The sequence below is a fragment of the Phoca vitulina genome, unplaced genomic scaffold, assembly GCF_004348235.1.
Source record: "Phoca vitulina isolate PV1807 unplaced genomic scaffold, GSC_HSeal_1.0 scaffold76, whole genome shotgun sequence".
Lineage (NCBI taxonomy): Eukaryota > Metazoa > Chordata > Mammalia > Carnivora > Phocidae > Phoca > Phoca vitulina.
In genome coordinates, this window is record NW_022589779.1 from 2,262,165 (window position 1) to 2,279,547 (window position 17,383).

Consider the following 17,383-nt stretch of genomic DNA (forward strand, 5'->3'; position numbering starts at 1 on the left):
AAATCTTATAACGATGGGATCATGAAATTATCTGGAAAATAGACCATTAGGAAATAATAGTTTTAAACTTTAAACTAAGATCACTTATGTAGTTCTCATTTTACAAACACAGAAGTGTTCTAATAGATGCACAACGACTTGCTTTGTTAAAAGCTCTTCTCTTTCTAATAATGTATAAGAAACAAGAACTGTTGAAAATAATCAGCATTTTCCATTTAATTCTTTTGTGTTATATCACCTCGTTTGGTTTCTCTCTTGATTTTTTAGTTGTCATTCTGTAACTGAACACTGTAGATTTGTAAGTTGTTTTGTTTTGTTTTTTTTTAACCCAGGCAAAAGGAGGTTGTTATTATCATTACATCATGCTTTGCTTGTACTGAAGTGGAACACACACAGAAAAATGATCCCTACATGGTTTAATTAAGGGGAAAGTGAATTATGTAGTGTTTTACCATTCTCATTTCTTATTCATGTAGAACAGCAGGATAGCAGCATAATGTTGCAATAGCACAATATTTTCTGGTTGTTTCTGGGCTGTCTGCATTGCATCCATGTCAGCCATTAAAATCTATGCATGACGACAAGGTTTGCATGAGCAAATGCATGTAGCTAAAAACAAGCCATTATTTCCATATCATTCACTAAATTTCACTAAATGCAGACAGTAGCATAATGCTCAATTGATGTGATAATGTTGTGTGTGGAAAAGAATGTACACTAGTTGGCAATCAATATTTTCACAGTGTTGAGTAAATCACTTTATGGTAGGCATCTAATCAACTGTGGTTAAGGCAGGTTAATGGAAGTGGAAAATAAGAAGCAGGCAGAGAATCTTTTCTTGATAGAAACTACTTCAATGCTGTTCTTTTCTTTCCATGAGGGGTGGGAACTAATGGTAAGTTGTGTTTTCAACTTATTTTTAAAAATTAATATATGAATCTTAAAACGATGTCCATATTAAATGAAATTTTGTACACGTAGGTATAGAACCATAGGCTGCTCATTTTGCCCACAACGCCATAGGAGTTGAAATATTAATGTAAAATGTAGGGGAAAACATCCTTACCAGATAAGAGGACTTCTCATAATAATGCAAAATATTGATGTGAAATAATAATCATCTGTTTGAATTTATTACTTGTTTTAGCTTTTATTTTCCTTCAGGTATCCTCAGTCAAAAAAAAAAACAAAAAACCCTAAAAACTAAATTTGCGAAGCCAGTGGCCTGGCAATAGCAAGATTATATACGTATCCGCCAGAGTTTATACATATAAGTGCTTCTAAGGACATTGGATAAATATTCATGAACGTTTATGTGCAAGCACCGGGGTAGACTGTGTGTCATACAAAGAATCGAATTACATCATCTCTGCCCTTCGGGTGCTCACGGTCAACACATACACGGAATAGTTAGAGCATACGTACCGTAAGGATGTAGTCTGTGGACCAGAGCTATTTCGGAGTCCAAGAAAAGGAGGAATTACAGCTGCCTCAGGTAACTGGGACAGAGTTTTATGAAGAAGGGAAATTTGTATCATAATGGATAAATTCTAGAAAGCCGGAAATAGCCAGGCAGGGCTTTGCCAAGGAACGGAATCATAGATGACATTTAAATGAAGCTAGCACCCTCCCCACTGTGTTCTTTTTTTCACAGGAGAATGCTATAAAAATAAGAGGAGTTGCCCGATCCTACCCACTGCAAAGCATACGACGGGCCTTATTTCCCTCATTTTATTACCAAATGACCATCTTTTCTTTCAGGCAACAGTTGCAGCTTTTGCAGCTAGTGAAGGCCACTCCCACCCTCGGGTAGTCGAACTGCCAAAGACTGATGAAGGCCTTGGTTTTAACGTGATGGGAGGAAAGGAGCAAAATTCCCCCATTTATATCTCTCGCATCATTCCTGGAGGGGTGGCTGAAAGACACGGAGGCCTCAAAAGGGGAGACCAGCTGCTATCAGTGAACGGAGTGGTATGTTCATAAAATAACCAGAGCTTTTCTCCCCTAAGCACATTCCCCCCCACTGCTGTTACTAAAGTCAACGTTGAAATCCTAGAACAAATCAGAATTTTGTGTCTAAACAGCTTCCTCAGCATTGATGGACAATAAACCTACAAAAAGCAGTCATTTTATAGTTTTTGTGTCTCGTTTCATCTGTTTGGGAATGATAAGTATGAACTAGTTAGAAAACCATCCCACAAAATCATCCCAACTAGTAGAATTTTCCCCCCATATGATACTCTAATGGACTTAATGTTTAGAAGAACATAATAATTCCAAGGCACTTTTTATTCAAATTACTATAGAAAAATACACACATTTAAAAAATAAAGATAGAACTCCTCACCCTGTATTTTTTATTTTAATTAAAGAGGAAGGATGATTTTAATGGAAAAAGATAATGCCCAGCTAATTCCTTAATGTACAGCTATAATAAAAATATATTAGCCTCTTTCCCCAAAAAAGTTTGGTTATGTTATGTATTCATCCTATATATTTTCCTTTTGGCATGAAGTTAAGGTAGATTAAAATATATAACATTTTAAAGTAGAAGTATGGACATACTTTTTTTTTCATTCCCTTGCATTCTTCGGATGCCTCCTCATGTGATAAGGACTTGCTAAAGAAATAACTTTATCTGAAATGAATCATTTTCTCCCCCTAACTTCTACTTACATCAAAAATAATCGAAAAGCATAAATTTCAGAAGTTTAAATAAGAATAGACCAATGTTTACCTATGTATTCACCTAAGATCTTTTCCCTGAGAACTTAAGATTTTAATTAATCAACTAGATCTGGGTTATTTGTGACCATGTTGATCTCTGCTTAGAACACAACATCCAAAATAAAATGCATCTGGAATGTGATATTGGTAACTAGGGGGTAAATTCTTGTGTATTTGTATCTTGTATTTTGTTTATTCCTTTTTTTTTATTTTTGGCCTGACTAGTAGTTTTGTAGAACCCCAGACTACTTATTCAACTCTGCTGATCTCTGATGGCCATCAAAATCATCAATCCACGAATATTCTATATCACTTCAGCATTCCAATTCTAACATTACCATTTCATTTACTTCTTTCCATGTAACAATGCTTGAGATGAGCTTTCTTGTCGACCTTTAGGTTAACTATGACTGTTTCAAAGCATGTTTCAACTGATCATTTCAGAGCCCAACTTTCCAGTAGAGCTAGGTCATGCAATTATGTCACAAAGTAATCTGTGCCTCAGTGTATGAATTTACTACAGTTTATCTGAATATATTGGGAAGATCTAAAGTATAGATTTTGAAAAAAATGAAAAGTACAAAAAAGAACCAAAAATACATTAATAGGAATTGTGATTATACATATAGCAACAATAAATGTCAATGAAATCAATTTACTGGGTGGTTGGTTGACTTTTAACTATCTGTCAAGGGAGCTAAAGAGCCTTTGTTTAACCTATGTATTTGCAAGGAAACAGCTGTAGGCATTTCATAATCTCTCATCTTTTCCTTGCAATGACCATGTGACTTTATCTGGGTGGCTGCAGGGGGTATTGGAGAGTAGAATCAGATGCATCAGGCTCTATCACTCAATATTCATATGATTATAAGCTAACATCCTCTACATTTGAATTTCCTAGCCGGAATAAGGCGAATGGTAACGAAGGGCTCTGATGAAGATTAAAATGAGGCAAAGTGTCTTTTAAGAACTGTCCTGTGATAATTTGGTGACACACACCTTTGATAAGTAAGTGTGTTTACTGAAGAAGGTTGAAGAGGGTTAGCAGTAGCCCTATGATAGTTAATGCTAGCCTTGCTAAAAGTAAATCTTAAGGCAAGTTCTGCTACACATGCAGGCCTGTTTTATTTTATTTTTTTTAAGATTTTATTTATTTGAGAGAGAAAGAGAGAACACGCAGTGGGGAGGAGCAGAGGGAGAGAGAGAAATTCTAGTTCTCTGTCCATTCAGATGTTTCAGTCATTACGTGGGGAAAAAAGGTTCACTTGAGGCAGATAAAATGACATTCCAGGGCCAGGATTTTGTTACCCTTACATTCAGTCTCAGACAACAAGAAATCCTATTAAACTGGCAGTTGGAAATATCAAACTTAGGCCACTAATCCTATGGTATGGGCTATGAGCCTCCTTAAGATTTTTGCACCCTGTTCATGCAAAGGTGGGGAATGGCTCCAAAAGTCTTTAATATTCCATGTATATTTAAAACTTTTAATTTTACCAGTTAAGTTCCATTTATCATGGTAGTTAATGAGTCACTAGTTTCACCAATTTTGAATCCATTTCTGACATATTTTTGCTAATAAGCAAAGCATCATTTGTTCAGTGAAATAGTATAATAAATGCTTTTATGGTGGCCAAGCTCTAGAATATTGCCTTTCTGATATAATTCTTACTGACCACCTGGTTTAAGCTCCTAAAATTGGGGTTTCAAATATTGCACATCCATATAATCAAACTACATATTATAAACTACATATTTTAAAGTTTTTAAAAGTAAGTTATATACATTTTAAGAGTGCCTAATATTGAACAGATGTTCATCAAGAGGTAGTTTTCATTCTATAGACGAGAAACTTCATGAGTTTCTCCTGGCCGTGCAAAGAGTAGTTAATCCCAGGCAAGAACCCTGGGCTTCTAACACCCAATCCAGAAGTCTTTTCAGTATAAATTTCAGTCAGATAGAAGTGCTTAATTAAAGAAAAAACAATAACCCTATAATGGAAGAGCTAAAAAAGAGAAAAGATTAGCAAATGATCAAATTATTTCTCTTTACACCTTAAAGTACCATTTGGGGAAATTACTGTGGAAGATTTTGAGAACATGTCATTATAAACTGAGAAAAAAAATTTAGAAAAAAGTGATCTGAAGGGCTGAAGCAAGCCTAAACTACTTCAGTACAAGTACTCTGGGGAACATTTCCTAAAGTCCTACTCAAAAAGTGAAGAAATTATTCCGTGGAATCTTTAAACATCTGAAAAGATATTTGAAAAGATGTCTTGATTATGTATGTTTGTTTCTATTCCCTGCCTCCTTTTAGAAAGGATATGTCATAATGTCTGGAAAAAAAAAAAATATGTATATACAGAACCATTAACATGGCGTGTTAGGTAATAAAGTGGGATGATGGAAAGAAGGAAAAATCAATAAATAGAAATAAAGAAAAGGTACAGCAATTGAGCAAGTGATTTTCCGTTTCTCTCTTAGTGTCTTGGAAGACAAAACAGAAGGAAACTCATACCAGCTCAGCTATCATTGCAGGAAAAAAATTTTTTTTTCTAAACCTGAGCTCCAGAGAAATTTCCCATGGGATTCTTACAAATGAGACATCGAATCACCTAATACAGTTTTCTAGAAAATACATAGGCCTTTTGTGTAGGGCTATTTCTTATGTCAACCCTCAGTAAAAACAGAGCTGAGTGCTTAATTAAAATTTAACATTAACAGAAGGTCAAAATGTTACAGTTCGAATTTATAGCTTTTTAATGATCTCCTTTTTACCCTTCTATGCACAAGTATGTCTTCAGCAATTTTAAGAAAGGACTAAAGGACCATTTGTAAAGGGTGTAGCCAATGTGGAGCCGGCAGAGACAGTAAATAAATGTAGTGATAGAGTCCAGATACATATAAAAAAAATCTCGGTAGAATGGTAGAATAGGCCTGATTTAATGAGAATCTACATGAAGTCTTGCTCCTGTGCCCAGAAAACAACTATCTATGTGCAAAATCAGGGAGGAATGGCTAAACATCAAAACCTGAGAGGAAAAAAAAAAAAAAAAAAAGCTTGGGAATTTCAGTTGATTTCAAGAGGAATATGAGGGAAGTTGGGAAAAAAACCCACAAAAACATGTTAATGTGTCAGGGCATTAATACAAATACAGTGTACAGACATGGAAGGAGACCGGTCCAGCTCTGGAATGTGCTGTCCAGCTCACACCCCGTTGTGCTCCAGTCCTGGTTCCATCCTTGTGGAGAACAATTAAGTTCATCCAGAGATGAGCAGTCTTGTATCCGATGAAATGTTAAAGAAGGAAGGGAATTGTTTAGGATGTAGGCTCCATCTACTCTCTGTGTACACTACTAATGAGAGATTTTTCCCGAACAGAAAGATTAGAAATCTACTACAATATAATACTTTCTGTTTATTTAGTACTTTACAGTTTATGAACGGCATTTACGTGATATTCTCCCAATTGTTCCTCGGAACAGTCGAGCATGAAATGGGTAGGGCCAGAGTTTGTCCTCCCCCCGCCCCCACAGAAATGGATACACAGAAACCCACACTGAAATACACACACATGAACTGAATTCCAGCCTTTATTGTGATCATAACTGATGCTTACCAAATGTAATTATTAGTTATTTAAAAAGTCGATCCCAACGAAATCTGAATAAGTTCCATGGGATTGTGCCAACGTCAATTTTCTATTTTTAATATTAAACAATACTTTTACAAGATGTTAATATTGGGAGAAGCTGAGTCAGGGGTACATGGGACTTCCCTCTCTATTTCTTTTCAACTTCATCTGAATCTATAATCATTTCCTAATAATCTTTTTTAAACAGAGAAAGTTCAAAAGAATCAACTTGAAGTATGATATCCTACTGGTACTGATGGGAGAGAGGGCAGGTGGGAGGCAGACGGCAGAAGACAGAAAGATAAAGTAAAAGCCCAAGAACTTTAAAAATATGGCACCGCGAGAAGAGTTCTTCATTAGCCTCTGAAATGCATGCGTGTTTTTAGAGCATCATTGGTGGGAAGATTGCAGTTAAATTTGCCCAGCTCTGTAGTTAATCCTAAATAAAGCTGTTGATACGGTGTACGCACAGTGCTAATTGATTTTTAAGCATAACAGATGAATGAGTAAAAGTTTAGGGATGGAACAGAATAAATTGTTTTCCTGGAATTTGGCTTTTTTCCCATTTTATAAATACCTATGCCAAGTTAAGGGTGAGTACTCACAGTCTAAATTACTTATGCAGAAATGCTGTCGGGTGTGGAATGAGGACGACACAAAAATTAGAATTCCTTAGATTTGAGCTCTGTGGAGCTACGGCATCCCAGAAGGGAAATCTGTATGGAAATCTCATTTACCTGTTATCTGAACAAAGAGAAAACAAAAATAAAGTGATTTTTTAAAAATTACTATGAAATAAGATTTCTATGAAATTTAATTTAATTTAATTTAATTTAATTTAATTTAATTTAAATTTTTCTGTGAAAATTTAAGCTCCGCATCAGAATGTGTGCCCACTGAGAGCAGTAATTTTTGTTCATTGCCTTACCTTCAGCCTTGGAACAGTCCCTGTACGTAGCCAAGGCTCCATATAGAATTGTTGAACTCCAGACACCATTGTAAGCACTTTCCATAATGAATTTGTTATTTCCCCATAATGATCTTTTGTGGTAGGTGCTATTATTAGTACTCTCATTTTCAAAATGGGGAAACTGAGGAAGAAAGTAATCAAGGAACTTCCCCTCAGGCACCTGGGTGGCTCAGTTCGTTAAGCGACTGCCCTCGGCTGGGGTCATGATCTCAGGGTCCTGGGATCAAGCCCCGCATCAGGCTCCCTGCTCTGCGGGAAGCCTGCTTCTCCCTCTCCTACTCCCCCTGCTCGTGTTCCCTCTCGCTGTGTCTCTCTCCGTCAAACAAATAAATAAAATCTTGAAGAAAAAAAAAAAAAAGGAACTTCCCCAAGGTCATACAGCTACTGAATGATAGAGCTGGACATTCTAACTCAGGCAGTCTGGCCTTATTCATTGTAATGTAAAGGTAAATAGATTTCTCAGCCATTAATAAAGTAGTATTTTTATCCATCTGTAGAAAAGATCAAGGAATCTTAACCTTTATGGGTTTACGTAAGTGCATTATTGGTGGGAAAAGGGTCTGTCCTTTTTTTCTCACATTCTCACAAGGGACTTTGACCTTTCGAAAGTTAAGAACCGTTCCTAAAAATAGTAATGTTTTGGAAAAGGATGCGTTTACTTGAATTCAGGTGGCTCCGAATACGGAAGGGGCCTGAAGAGCTTGGTTTGGATGTATTGAGCTGTTCCATAGCTGCCTCACCCCTCCCTCCGCTCCGTGCCAGACACAGAAATTTCAGAGGCCACCGCGTGGCCGGACCAGCCAGGTACCGCCCGGATTGATGCGCGGCCCCTGCCCGTGTCCGCTCGCCTGTCAGAGGGGAGCAGGCGGAGACCTCAGACGGGGCAGGCAGGGAGGCAGAGCCTCAGTCTTCATTTTCCCTAGACGCCTGGCGTGAGGGTCCCCAGCTCCGTTCTCGGCCCCGGGGCCTCGAGGAAAGCTATTCTCCTCACATCTCCTCTCTGCCTGGGACTCATTTCCAGATTCTTCACCTTTCTCGGCAGCTGAGTGGAGGATTGTTTCGGTTATAATTAAATAGGAGTGCAAGCTGGAATTTCAGTCAAGTACTGAAAGTTTTTGTTCTCTGGATGACTTCCTGTGACACTGCACTCACAGCTATGAAGGAGCCACGAAAAATGCAACTGTGTTGTTTTATCCCAGTCACCTTGGGAATGACACACACGCAAGGCGCCGTATCATCCGGTACCTGGCGACGCTGAGCAGGTGGTGGTCCGGTCCCCTTCACTGGGAGGTGGCTCGTGAGGCTGGCCTCCCCCATAGAAAGGTAACAATAGCTCACGGGCTACAGCTGCCGTATTCCCGCCCTGTGGTCTCAGCCTGCAGCAACGGGCACTGCGAATATTGCTTCTCAGATATTAGCAGCTAACCTGGAGCTTCGAGCATCCCCTGAGATTGTGCTGGTAAAACTGACTGAAAACGTATCGGTGCCAGGACACACTCACGGTTAGTCAGTAATGAAGGACAAATCTCTAGATGCTAGAAAGCCTTCCTACGCATGGGGTCAGACTGACCTAAATCCCTATTTAGATTGCTGATAATGGGTATTTGCCCGTTCAGTGTAGTTGCTGGTGCAGTCTTTCTCAGAGTTATTTTTACCATGTGTTGTTTTTGTTTTCCTCATTTTGTGCTGCTGTTTTAGCAACTTTTTTTCATTCATTCAACAGTTATCTGTAGAGCAAGTATTATGTGACAGCTGCTGAGCTAAGCCCCGGGTATAGATGGCGAACCAAATAAAAAAGGTTGTAACTCTCATGGAACTTTCTGCCTGGCAGAGAGTAAGAAAATGATACTGATAATAATAATAAGTATGTACACATAAATCTATATGTAACCGGTGATATATCTATCTATCACTTCTCGCAACCTAAAGGAAATCACCCTGATGATTGAGTTCAGTTCTGCACCGGCCAGGATAATGAGATTTTCACTCCAGATGTGGATTAGTTTCCTATGGCTGCTCCAACGAATTATCACGAACCTGATGGCTTAAACAGTAGAAAAGTGTTCTCTCATGGTTCTAGAGGCCAGAAGTCTGAAATCAGTTGAATGACCCAAAACCAAGGTGTGAGCAGGGCTGTGCTCCCTCCAGAGGCTCTCTCTAGAGGACAATCCTTTTCTCGTTTCTTCCAGCTTTAGTGGCTGCCTGCATTCCTTGACGTGTGGCTACCTCACTCAAGTCTCTGCCTTCTGTCTTCTGTGTCAAATCTTCTTCCACGTCCCTCGTATAAGGACACTTGTGGTTGCATTCAGGGCCCACCTAGATTGTGCAGGATAATCGCCTCATCTCAGGATTCTTAATTTAATTAAGAATCGGCAAAGAACCTTTTTCCATGTCAGGCAACATTTATAGGTTCCAGGGAATAAGACCACTGTGGGCCGTTATCCAGCCTTCTGCAGTGTGCTAATGTCCTAAATCCAGAGGGCTTACACTTGTCCGGGACTATGGAATAGGACCAGTTGTCCACAGGCTGGGGGCAAATTGGTTTTCCACTGTCAGGCCAGCATGTGCTGAATCTTTTCCCACCTTACTCCTGTTCTTCCCCTCCCACTCTGGGAACTTTTCTCCTTTTACTTTTTGTCTGTACAGTTAATGAAGCCCTGCGGCCTCCTCTTTGCCTTTCTCCCAGCCCCAATTCTATCTCGTCTTTGGATGATGAAAAGCAATGCTGCCAATTCTTTCTGCTGTACAGCCAAAGGTTTTCAGCTATTTTTGAGTCTTTTTTTTTTTTTTTTTTTTAACCTGGGTGTGGATTGAAGGAAGCCAAGGGGTATGGGGGGGGAAACACATGAAAAACACAAATTTATACTTCCAGATATAAAACTGCCTTATAATTAAGCACTGTGACAAGTGTCAGAAAGAGAAAAGGAGAAGAAAACAAGGTGCTGTGTAAAAGAGTATGAGAAGCTACTTTTAATAGCGGTAGGGATAGTCTCGCTGAGACAGAGGGCAAGGGCAGAGCTTGTGGGGGGGCACCCAGAGAAGGAAGTCCGTGACTTGCCACGTGGGACTGGCTGAATATGAGCAGAGCGACTGCATCATGGAGAGTCAAGTAAGATGAGCTCAAGAGTTGGTTGGGAACCAGATGGGGCAGACTCTTACAGGTGCTACCAAAAAGGTTTTATTTCCTTTTATTTTAAGTGTGAGAGGAATCTTGATGTCCATCAATTCTGAAATCTGGTGATAGTCTAAGGATTTCTGATACCCTCTATGGCTATTCATTATGAAATGAAATGTATAATACTTTTTCACTGTTTAAGTATGGTATTGTTTTTTCTCTATTTACATTTTCTTTCTATACCCTTGTACCACTTGACTAAGATCTGGCACCTGAGAGCAACTTCAGAAACCATTTTCTGTCTTTCTATGTTACTTTTATCTAATTCTCCTGGAAACATCAAGTTAAGTTTTTCATAAATAGAAATGGCTACATTACTCATAACTGGCCTTAGATTTAGCTTTGGGTGATTGGTAGAAGTATTGTGCCAATATGTTATGAACAGAAATAGGCTAAGAACTCTCCACTTTTCTGCCTGAATCTAGATGGCACAGTATCATATTTGACCACTCCATAAAGTCTAGAACTGAAGTCTGCAGGGAACCTGAGACCCTGAGAGCTCTCTGAGTTTTATAATGGGTCTGGAATGAGGCTGACCACCAGGCTGGGAGGGGGGACTGTTGCTAATCCTGAAATTCTCTTTATTTTTGTGTCTCTGATCTGTTTAAATTTTTAGAAAATTTAAATGATTATTATGTTATTATTCATTCTTAAGCAATGTAAGAAGCAACTTTAAATATCACTGCCCATGCCATAGCAATTGAGACAGAGCTAATTCCCACAGGAACCCATTGCACACACCATTTCACATGGGTCTTATTTTATTAAATGAAATTGGCAGGAGGGATAATACAAAGCTGTATGATGCTAGTTATCAGATCACACATCATTTTATGGTGTTAATATTTCTAGATGTTAAAAATATTTCCTCCAGTTGTATTGAATAATATTTTGCACATATTTGGAGTGTTCCACAAAGAAGCCCAATCACTTTTAACCTGTTTGACCTCTAATAAATTTATTAAGAAAATCATCAAGAAGTTCATTATGTGCAACTTATTAGGCATATTTGATTATTCTGTGAATAAAACAAATCAAATATAGTCATTAACATTCCCTCTGATGCACTTTCAATTATTTATAGAAATGTGGGACTTGAGTCAAACTTTAAACTTTATCTTTGTCGTGTTACTCTCTCTAGATCTAACCACATCGTCTGCTTTCTCTAATACATTAGCTGCTCAGTTATTCCACCAAAATTTTAGTTTGAGAGATAAAAATCGGGCTATCTGTTGACAAAAGATAGTTAAATTCCCTGTATCTAGATCCCATATGTAGCCAAACAAGGTTATATAACATTGCCCAGTTATAGTCTTGATATTCATTCATTCATTCAAAAAAGTATTTTTTAAGCATCTATAGTGTGCAAGGCACTATTTGAGGCAGTCAGGATCCTCTGGTGAAAAAAAAAAAGAGAGAGATTGGGAAATTCTTCCCTTCATGGAGTTTCTATTCCAGTCGGGCAGATAAACAATAAATGAAATAAATAAATAAACATCTATAATGTTAGGTGGTGGCAAGTATTAAGGGAAAAGAAAATAAATCAGTACAGTATAAGGAGGTTGGGGAGTGCCAGGGTACCGGGAGGAGAGGGTGTGGGGCTGGGTGGTCAGAGGAGCATCAGTGAGGTGATATTTGAGGAGAGGATGAAAGGAGATGAGGGGCTCAGCCCCATGAGTATGTAGGGAAGAACACTCCATCCCGGGGAAAGAGTGCAAGGCCCCTAAGACGGAAGAGCACCTGGCATGTTGGAGAAGCAACAAGGGGCTACAGATGAGGTCTGTGGCAGCAGCTCCTTCCCCCCTTTTTTTAAATTTTTAAAAGTTTTTGCTGATTAAAAAAATGTAACTTTTTAAAAAATATATCTTCTACTCAGTATACCTGCCACTGCATTAATGGCAACTTAGAGCGCCTGGGTGGCTCAGTCGGTTAGACGTCTGCTTTCGGCTCAGGTCATGATCCCAGGGTCATGGGATCCAGTCCCACATCGGGCTCCCTGCTCGGCGGGGTGTCTGCTTCTCCCTCTGCCCCTCCCTCCTGCTTGTGCTCTCATGCTCTCTCTCTCAAATACATAAATAAATAAATAAAATCTTTTTTAAAAATGGCAACTTAAAAATCCCCAGATACTAGGCTTAGAAATGAAGCAGGCAGAAACACAAGCATAGTCCCAAAATCAGGAACAAAAGTAACAGGAAAGGCTTCCTTGGAGAGCTTACAGCCCAGGCATCTGCCAAGCACTCTGAATGCACTGGGCGACTGAACTCTCAGAGACTAATTCAGTGGAATGTGTGGAGTTTGAGGAGAAATTTAGTAACTTCTCTCAGCCCTGCTCTCCTCATCACAGAAGATGATAACAAGTGGCTTCCTCGTTTTTATGTTTTGGTGTTAAAATGGCATAACACGGGGGCGCCTGGGTGGCTCAGTTGTTAGGCGTCTGCCTCTGGCTCAGGTCGTGATCCCGGGGTCCTGGGATCGAGCCCCACACCGGGCTCCCTGCTCAGCGGGAAGCCTGCTTCTCCCTCTCCCACTCCCCCTGCTTGTGTTCCCTTTCTCACTGTGTCTCTCTCTGTCAAATAAATAAATAAAATCTTTTAAAAAAAATTAAAAAATAAAATGGCATAACACGGTCCCTGACACATAGTAAGAACTGAAAAAAATGTTTGTGATCCTTGTTACTAGTTTGTAAGTACAGCCGTGGCCATTAACTAGGAAATCGTTGTCTTTTCAGAGAAGTGACAGCATAGCTAACTTACAAAGTTGTTGATGAACATTAACCAATTTGTAAAATTTAGGTATTCATCCATTCATTCATTCATTCATTCATTCAGCAAAATATTACTGGGTCTGGTGTTGTCTTAGTCGTTGGTGACAGAAAAATAAATAAATAAATCTGATTTCATATTTAAGGGTCTGGGGAAGAAATAGGCATAAGTGTGGGGTTCTGTGGGAGATCGTGGATGGGCAATTATTTATTTATAACCGGCACGTGGGAGGGCCAGACCTGGCTCTTCCTGCAGACGAGACTCATAGGCAAGTAGATGCTGCAGATAGGTGGAGGCAGCGAGGAATACGAAAGAGCCACCTCACGGGGAGCAGTAACAGAGTCCGGACCTGAGACAAAATTGCCAGTTCTTTTGTTTGGAGCCTGAAAATATAAGCAGGGGCCAGATTGTAATGAGGCACACTGGCCTGACGACTTCGGGCTGTATCTAAGCGATAGGGCAACTCAGAAGGATTTGAAGCAAGAGAGCGACATGATCAAATGTGCATTTTAGAATGCTTACTGTGACTGCAGTGTGGAAAGTGGTTTAGAAAAGGGCCACAATCAGAGGCAGGGCAACCAGGCGTGGACATAACTTACTGCTTAGTAAGAGGAGAAACAGATCTCATTTTGAATCTGCTGTGTAGGGAATAACTCTTGTTTCTTTCTTTGTTGCCCCACATTGTTATTTGGGGGACAGGGGGCAGAGGATCAATAATCATCATATAAAAGTAGGATTATAAAGCCGACTCATGTCATCTTTCAAAAAACTTCCTGGGTGGACTGATTTGTTCCTGTGTCTGGGATCTCACATCTATCAAGCTTGAAATCACTGCAGTGAACTCAGGAGCCATTAGGTGAAAAGCAAAAATTTAAATCTGCAGTATTTCATAATCCTTCCTCACCATTTCTCACTCAAACATCACTCCCTGAAAACCTGGATGTATAGCATTCCCACTTCAGCATGAATGATCTACCAGGCCATATAACTAAAATGCTAGCACAGACCAATAAACAACCGAGAGGACGTGGAAGAAAGGAAAATTTGGACAGGTTTCAGCAAATTAACGGTACCAGCAGAAAAAACATTCAGTCATGACTGGTCAAACGGAATCTCGGTGGCTCACACAGACCACACTTCTATATCTATAATTTCTGTGGTCATGCAGCTAAAATCCCTTCATTTCACCTAATTTACCTAGGCAATTACAGTTGTAATTTATTTTTGCTCAACTTACTTCAAAGATGTGCCTCAAAGCACTTTTTAAACAAAATTACCCTTTGTCCCACCTTCTTTGGTTTGTTCTAGAATGACTTTCCCTGTCATTTTCCTTATGATGATACTGGGCTATTGTATTTAAACAAATTATACAAAAAATATGAATACATCCTTATAAAATTTCCAAATAATTCAGTGTGAAAAGAATGCAGTCAAATTTTTTTTTTTTTAAATCCCTTTAACCATTTCCCTTTCTTCATTCCATTCTAGCTCCTTCCTCCCTCCACCTGCCCTCGTGAAGAAACGCTATGAGAGTGGGTATTTATGCAAACATTTTTCTTTGCACTCAAGTATACACGCACACAACATTTAATTACTTTAAATGTTACACACAACTTTATTTATTTGTTTTTAGACCTAAACACATAAGGCAATACAGAGCGGTGATTACAAGGCAAATGGGGAGGCAGAGTCGTTACCCATTAATGGTGCGCCCTTGGAAACTTACTGTGCCTCAGTTTCCTCATACAAAATTGGGATGATAACATTACATACTTCACCAGGTTGTTAGGAAGGGTAACTATTTTGATAAATTTAAAGCACTTAGAACAATACCTAATAGTAAACACTCAATGAATGCTAGGTATTATTATTTTTATAAGTAATTTTTAAAAATTCATTGATATTTTCATATGTACTTATTATTCTGTGACTTGCTTTCTCAGAAGTATGTCTTGGGGGGCATCTGGGTGGTACAGTCGGTTGAGCATCCAACTCTTAGTTTTGGCTCAGGTCATGATCTCCAAGTCGTGGGATCAAGCCCCACATTGGGCTCCACGCTCAGCAGGGAGTCTGCTTGGGTTTCTCTCTCCCTCTCCCTCTGCCCCTCCTTGCCCTCCCCCAACACTCGCTCTCACATTCTCTCTCTCTCAAATAAATCTTTTTTTTTTAAGAAGTATGTCTTGAACATCTTGCCTTGTCAGTATATACTTACATTTTTAATCTGCTGTGTAGTATTCTGTGGTGTGTGAGTACCATGGTTAATCTAAGCATTTCCCCCTTGATGGACATTTAGCTCGTTACCCACTTGGCTTTTTGTTCTGTTTTGTTTGTTATTGTGAACACGGCTTTAATGGAAATCTTCATGTATACCAGTGACTGTTTTTCTAGGGTGAATATTGACATGGGGCTAAGGTTAGGGAGATATGGGCATACTTTATTTTAATGGACACTGCCAAATTGACCTCCAGTTTATACTTCTGCATTGTATGAGAACATAAATTTCACCAAATCTTTGGCAATACATTATCAATTTTTAAAAATAATTGGATCATTTTTGTCCCATTCTGGATTTAATCTGTATCTCCCTAGCTAATAGTAAAATTGAGCATTTTTTTTTACTTGAGCCCTTCATGACAGGGAGCTAGTCATACCAAAATTCTGGCAGAAATGAATGAGGCACTACAATACAAAAAAGAACTCCAGTGTGATTTGGGGTATGAGTGAGGGGGAGAGTCTTAGAAGGTAAAGTTGAAGAGGTCAGCTGGGAGTGCAGAGGGAAAGTCCTTATAGGTCACTGTAAGGTGTTTGGAGCAAGAAAATGACCTAATAGAAAAGAAGTGCTATCTGGAATGGACTTTGAATGATGGGTGGAGATTTACTACCACAGGAGAATGAAGGAAAGACATTCTAGGCTGGGGGAATAAGACTGAGAGATTATGGAAACATGAAAATACATGGTAAAAACGAAATACGTGTTGCCAATATATTGAAAATGAATATAAGGAAACAAGGTTGGGCCCACCTGTTTGAGGGAAGTACTTTGCATGTTATACAAGTTTTTATTTTTATTTCTAGAAAATGGGAAAATATTCATCGGGTAGAGGAACCTGTCTTTCTTGGGTGCATGGGTGCATTCCGTGGGCCAGGTTTAGTACGTGGTGCTTTACATAGGTAGTTCATTAAATCTTAAATGACACCTCTGAAGAAAATGTTACACCATTTTGCAGGTGTAGGAACTGAAGCTCAGGGAAATGAAATAACTTGCCCTAAATCATACAGCTGGTAATCTGTGGGTCAAAGCTTTGAAGCCAGCTCTCCCCAGATAGGTTAAGTAGACGTTGGGTAAGTACTGTGCCCTGTGCTGGGTACTGGGGAGAAACGATTGATGTGGCCCAGTCTCTGCTCTCTAGGACAGTGTCTACCAGAGCTGTGGGTATTCTGCTCTTCACTGGATTTAAGCAACAGCATGGAAAGATCAAGGGACTCAGACAAGAATCTGGAGAAGAGTTTTGATGATAAGAGAGAAGATAGAGGATATTTTAAAATCCAGGCAAGAAATCATAAGAAATAAGAGGGAGGAGAGATGAGATGGTAAATGGGGAATCAATATCAATCAGTATGGTGGTTAATTGGATGTGGGTTGAGGAGAGCATGAAAGATGTCCCCAAAGTGTCTAGTTTGGTTGGCTGCATGGCCAGTGACAGCAAGAACCAGAGAGGAGGGGTGAAAAGAATCGTTGGAGGTTAGAGCCAGTTAAAGCATTTGAAATGTTTTATTTTGTGGACCTACATGAAAAATCTTAGTGTAAGTCACTGGTGACAAATCCAAGAATATTCTGTGGGTGTGCTTTTAATTGGAAAAGACATTTATATGCAGAGCCAGAGAGATATTGGACACTAAACCCAAAATATCCTTTAAATGTTCACTTCTCCGGCAAGAAGGCATCTGTAATGTTGAGTCTCTGCAATTAAATTAAATGTTATAGCTATTGTTAATGTTTATTATTCATGGTACGCAACAACATAAATGTCCCTGCTGCTTTTTACACTTCACAGGAAACACATTTGACAGCTCTGGACTCAGACAACTTCTGCCTAGATTTTTTTATGTTTCTC

General features: G+C 39.2%; 1 protein-coding gene across 2 annotated transcripts in view; it reads left to right on the forward strand.

Annotated features, from left to right (window-relative positions):
* The window catches only part of LIN7A (lin-7 homolog A, crumbs cell polarity complex component), a 119,108-nt gene that overhangs the window by 83,836 nt on the left and 17,889 nt on the right, over positions 1–17,383 (forward strand). Inside the window, exon 4 of one of the 2 annotated variants that reach the window (XM_032393766.1) lies at positions 1,762–1,971. The exons of the other annotated variant lie outside the window; for it this stretch is intronic. Coding sequence (XP_032249657.1) covers positions 1,762–1,971 — 210 coding nt within the window. The remainder of the gene's footprint in view (positions 1–1,761; positions 1,972–17,383) is intronic. 2 annotated transcript variants of the gene reach the window in all.